The 4,880-nt window shown below is 42.7% G+C and overlaps 1 protein-coding gene across 1 annotated transcript; it reads left to right on the forward strand.

Moving 5' to 3' along the window:
- Nucleotides 1–307: 307 nt before the first annotated feature.
- On the forward strand, nucleotides 308–4,250 carry LOC106514466 (synaptic vesicle 2-related protein; the record flags this gene model as incomplete). The annotated part of the gene is given in 12 exon segments (XM_014003748.1): nucleotides 308–431; nucleotides 639–787; nucleotides 878–963; nucleotides 1,049–1,147; nucleotides 1,225–1,296; nucleotides 2,776–2,900; nucleotides 3,099–3,162; nucleotides 3,266–3,391; nucleotides 3,474–3,602; nucleotides 3,687–3,760; nucleotides 3,993–4,069; nucleotides 4,146–4,250. Coding segments are annotated over 12 exon segments (1,168 nt in total), but the record flags the coding sequence as incomplete, so codon positions are not given.
- Nucleotides 4,251–4,880: the final 630 nt, after the last annotated feature.

A 4,880-nucleotide genomic window follows, 5' to 3' on the forward strand; every position in this document is an offset into this window, starting at 1 on the left:
ATTTAATCAATAAATCTGTTTTTATTAGCTTTTGTTCTATTTTTACTCTAAAATTACTTTTTTAACAAATCAATCCTATGTTTTTAGAATAATAATTTCAATATAAAACATTCAATATTTTTAATCTATTGGAAGATTATACGGTTTTAGTTTCAGTGTTACCGGGCTGGAAACAATTTTTAATGTTTACCTGCGCGCTTCCTGGTTTAGCCACGCCCTCCTCCAGTCCCCGGCCGCAGGTATCGCTCTCTGATTGGCTGCTTGTTTCGCTGAAACTTGAAGCGAACAGCACCAGCAGGTTTGACAACAGCTGACCCGGTTTGTTTTCTGTTTCTGTCCAACTCTCTGCTGTCACCACCGGCTTCTGAAATGGACAACTGGACCAGACCTTCTAAGATCACCTATAAACGCTGGAAGGATCCAAAACCGGGGTAAAAACAACTGAAACTACTTAAATTTGTTTTAATGTGGAGTATTGTTTGTCATGAAACATGATGCAGAAAGATGATATACCTCTGAGTGAAAGAATGTGAATCTGTGTGAGACAGCTAATGCTAACCTGTGACCTAAATTAGACCTATTACATTTATGTGACGTGTTCTAATCAATAATTCTGCTTCCTGTCTGCTGACATGTAGGGATGAGGGAGGTTTTGTGGGTCAGACTGATGAGGACCAGGTCTCAGAAACAGAGATTTGCACTGTAGCCTCAGCAGTAAATCAGTCAGAGGGCAACCAGTCAGAGGGCAACCAGTCCGCAAACAGCTACGAAACTGTTACAAATCAAGGTTTGTACACTTGTGGTATTTCTTATTTAGTCAGCATCATTGTATTTGTAAATAATGATCCAGCAGTGACCCAGTTTACCCTGTTTTCAGAAACCTTCACTGTAGACGATGCGCTGGAGGCCATCGGTTTTGGGATCTTTCAGTGGAAAATTTCTCTTGTCACTGGACTGGCATGGGTAAAAACCTCAAAACAAAACCCAGAAACTGCATTTCTTGGACGTCCTCCTAAAGTTACACGTGTCGTTCATGGCTGTGGTTCAGGTCGGGGATGCCATGGAGATGATGATCCTCAGCATCCTGGGACCCCAGCTGCACTGCGAGTGGAGGCTACCAGGCTACCAAGTGGCCCTCATAACATCCGTAAAAACCATTAGGCTGCTTTTGTATGAACTTATTAGTTTACTGTGTTTACATGTTTCTTTCTTTTTTTTAATCAGGTTGTGTTTATCGGGATGGGTATCGGCTCGCCTATGTGGGGAAACGTGTCCGACAAGTATGGCAGAAAAACAGTATGCCAAGTTTTTTTTTTGTTTTGTTTTTGTTTCTGTAGTCCGCTCCATACTATGCTATGCAGCTTTAGTGTGGTGGGTTCGGGTTCAGGTTGGGGTGGCAAGAGTGATGCTCACCCATGTGCAACGTGTGGCCTGCCTAAGCATCACAGGTACAATTAGAACTACACCCACAGCAGCCCTTGAAGTCCTACTGGACCTGACTCCACTGGATCTACACATCTTAGGGGAGGCTGCATCCAGCGCGGTGAGGTTACATCAGTCTGGCAGGTGGAAAAGCCTACCTGACTCACAGCATACCAGAATCTGGGACTGGGCAGTTACTGCTGTTACAGTAACTGCAGGCCCTGGAGACAGAATGGTCAAAAAACACAATTTTGAACCAAGGAGATTGAAGATAGGTCAGCCTGGAGTAATTTCTCTATGGTGGACCTGTCTCCAAATTATTTCTACTGCTTTACAGACGGATCCCTTATAAAGGTGTCAGCAGGTGCAGGGGTGCTGATTCTGCACAACCATAGCAAGAGAGAGTATAGTTGCCCACTAGGCGGTTTTGTAAAGGTATCTCAAGCTGAGATATATGCAATCCATCAGTGTGCGGCATCTCTCAAAGAACTTCAGTGTATGCAGAAGGAAATATTCATCCTGACAGATAGRCAAGCTGCTATTAAAGCTCTCCAAGGGCCGCAGTTCATGTCACTACTGACTTGGGAGTGTGCCGAAGCAGTCAACCAACTGGGGAGAGATAATAGTGTTACTGTTAAATGGGTACCAGGACATACTGGCATTTATGGTAACGAGAGAGCTGACTACCTTGCAAGAGCTGGCAGTCAGGCCCACGTTAAAGGACCAGAGCCTGTTATGGGCGTTTCAACAACAATCTGCAGGACTGCCCTACAGGCATGGATCAGACGTCAACACTCAATCCGATGGAGGGAGRTGACGGATTGTAGACAGGCACGGGAACTGATAAACAACCCAAATCATGGATTTGGAAAATCCCTTCTTGCCTTGACAATGAATACTTTAAGTACACTGATTGGAGTCCTAACTGGGCACAACCTGCTCAACCGCCATAAAATGGTGATGGGAATCCAAGACAATGGTCTGTGTGATGCCTGCGACATTGAATCAGAGACCTCTTTGCACTACTTAGGCCAATGCTTGGCTCTGAGTAGTCTAAGGGAAAGAATTCTTGGAGACCCCTTTATGGATCCCGAGAAGCTTAGAACACTGAGGGTTTCTAACCTGGTGTCCTTCATCCGAGGGACAAAAAGGTTTGATTAAAGCCCAGTATCTTTTGGGGAGAGCAATGGGCCCACTTATGAGGCCCCCGCTCACCTGGGTTGTACCCATCCCCAATTACCATTACCATTACCATGGCAGAAAAACAGTATGCCAAGTTTTTTTTGTTTGTTTTTTTTTTCAAAGATTTAATGGTATCACCTGGTGTGTTTATGTATATGCATGTGTTTAAAGGGTTTGACACTTTGTATGTGCTGGATTCTGTACTACGGCCTGCTGAGTGCCTTCAGTCCAGTCTACGGGTGGCTTTTAGTTCTTCGGGGCTTTGTAGGTTTTGGCATCGGAGGAGCCCCTCAGTCGTAAGTGTACTTGTTTTATTTCTATACAGTGAGATAAATCTGCAATTCTTCAATGACTAGAAGAGAGTGTTTGTTATAAACGATAAATGTTCTGTCTTCTTGTGAATGGGTATTCTGAACTGTAATTTCATTGTGCTCTGTACAATGACAATAAAGGTCTATCTTACCTTATCTTATAAATATCCACCGTGTTTTTAGAGTGACGCTGTACTCCGAGTTCCTGCCAGTGAAATCGAGGGGCTTCTGCATTATGCTGATTGCGGTAATTTGATGTTGATAATGAAAGCTGTATTTTAGTTGAAGTGCTACACAGAAATCCATCCTGATTTTATGTTTGTTTGTTTTTTGTTTTTGTTTTTTCCCAGGCTTTCTGGGCAATCGGTGCTGTGTTCGAGGTCCTCCTGGCCCTGTGGATTATGCCCACTCTGGGCTGGAGGTGGCTGCTTGGCCTGTCTGCCATACCAGTCGGAATATTTGTTTGTTTCTGCTTTGTGAGTCTGTTTAGGGCACTTTAAAAAAAGATGCCTGCAGTGAAAACAGCAGCTCTCAGCTCCGTGTTTGTGTTTGACACAGTGGCTGCCTGAAAGTCCACGTTTCGACGTGCTGTCYGGACGGAGGGAAAAGGCCATGGCAACATTAACACGCATCGCTGCAGAGAACGGCAAGACGATGCCTCGGGGAACTCTGACTGAATATAAACAGGTGGCGTTAAATTAGCTCTGAATGAGACAAAAAATTTTCATCATTTATATTTACACACGTCTTCTTGGTGTTCATATGTCACAGCATGTCCGTGGACGGGTCAAAGATCTCTTCACTCCTCAGTACCGGACAACTACACTTCTTCTGTGGTTTATATGGTTAGTTTAGCACACCTTTCCTCACCCAGGTTCTTTATTATAGTATTAAATCAAACAGAATTGTTTATTTAAGATGTATCTGTTGAGCAAAGCAATTATCTTTGGGAGTGTCATCTTATCTTTTTATTTGGATGAAGTGACAGAACATATAATTCACACATCCTGGTTTGTTATTCTTTATATGGGAAACGAAAGACATCTAAATAAAGTTTATTCCTGATTTTATCTAAAGGTTTACGAATGCCTTCTCCTACTATGGGATTGTCCTGTTGACAACGGAGCTATTCCAAGCAGGAGATTCATGTGGTGGTGTGTAACCTTTTTCCTTTCAGAAACTTTGTCCGAAATTTGAGGAAAACCTCAAAAAAAAGTTTCTTTCTTACAGTTTCCCAAGGGGCCAAGATTGAGCCAAGGTGCAACCTTGAATGTAAATATTTAACATCAGATGACTACAAAGATCTGTTATGGACAACTTTGGCTGAGTTCCCAGGTAAAATGTGCCTGATTTTTTTTCCCCTTGTAGGTGTGTGTGTAGGTGTGGAGTTGTTCATTACTATAAGGGACATTTCACTGTGTTCACCTCTTAGGCCTGAAGTGTTCTGCTTAAATCAGGGATGTCATGAGAATCATGGCTCTTAAAGGGTCAGTTGTAATAAACTTTGCCACTTTGTGTTTAACTTTGAACACAAAACATCAAATTCATTGTCTCATTGCTACAGCATCAGTAACAAACAATAAATGAGCTCTACGTGGCATTTCTTTCATAGAAATAGTGTTTTAGCGCCTCCTCTTATAAACACTGAAAAGTACTGCCTGTATGACTGACTAAATAAAATATAAACTGAAGCTTCTATGTTGAACAGTTTCTGAGTTATAACCATTTTTCTTTGTCCAGACACCCCTTTTTCAGGTAAATTGGGGGGTGGGGGGTGGGGGGCACTGATTGTTGAGCCTGATGGATAGAGCTTCATCAGAGCCAAACAACAAAAGAAATTTGAAGCTTCTATTTTGAACAGTTTCTGACTTATAAGCATCTTTGCATGTCCAGACACCCACTTTTTGAAAGGAGCCCCCTCCTCAAATATGGAGTCTATCCTAAAACCGTTGGATGGCGCAGTGT

Source organism: Austrofundulus limnaeus, unplaced genomic scaffold, assembly GCF_001266775.1.
Source record: "Austrofundulus limnaeus strain Quisiro unplaced genomic scaffold, Austrofundulus_limnaeus-1.0 Scaffold20, whole genome shotgun sequence".
NCBI classification, from domain to species: Eukaryota; Metazoa; Chordata; class Actinopteri; order Cyprinodontiformes; family Rivulidae; genus Austrofundulus; species Austrofundulus limnaeus.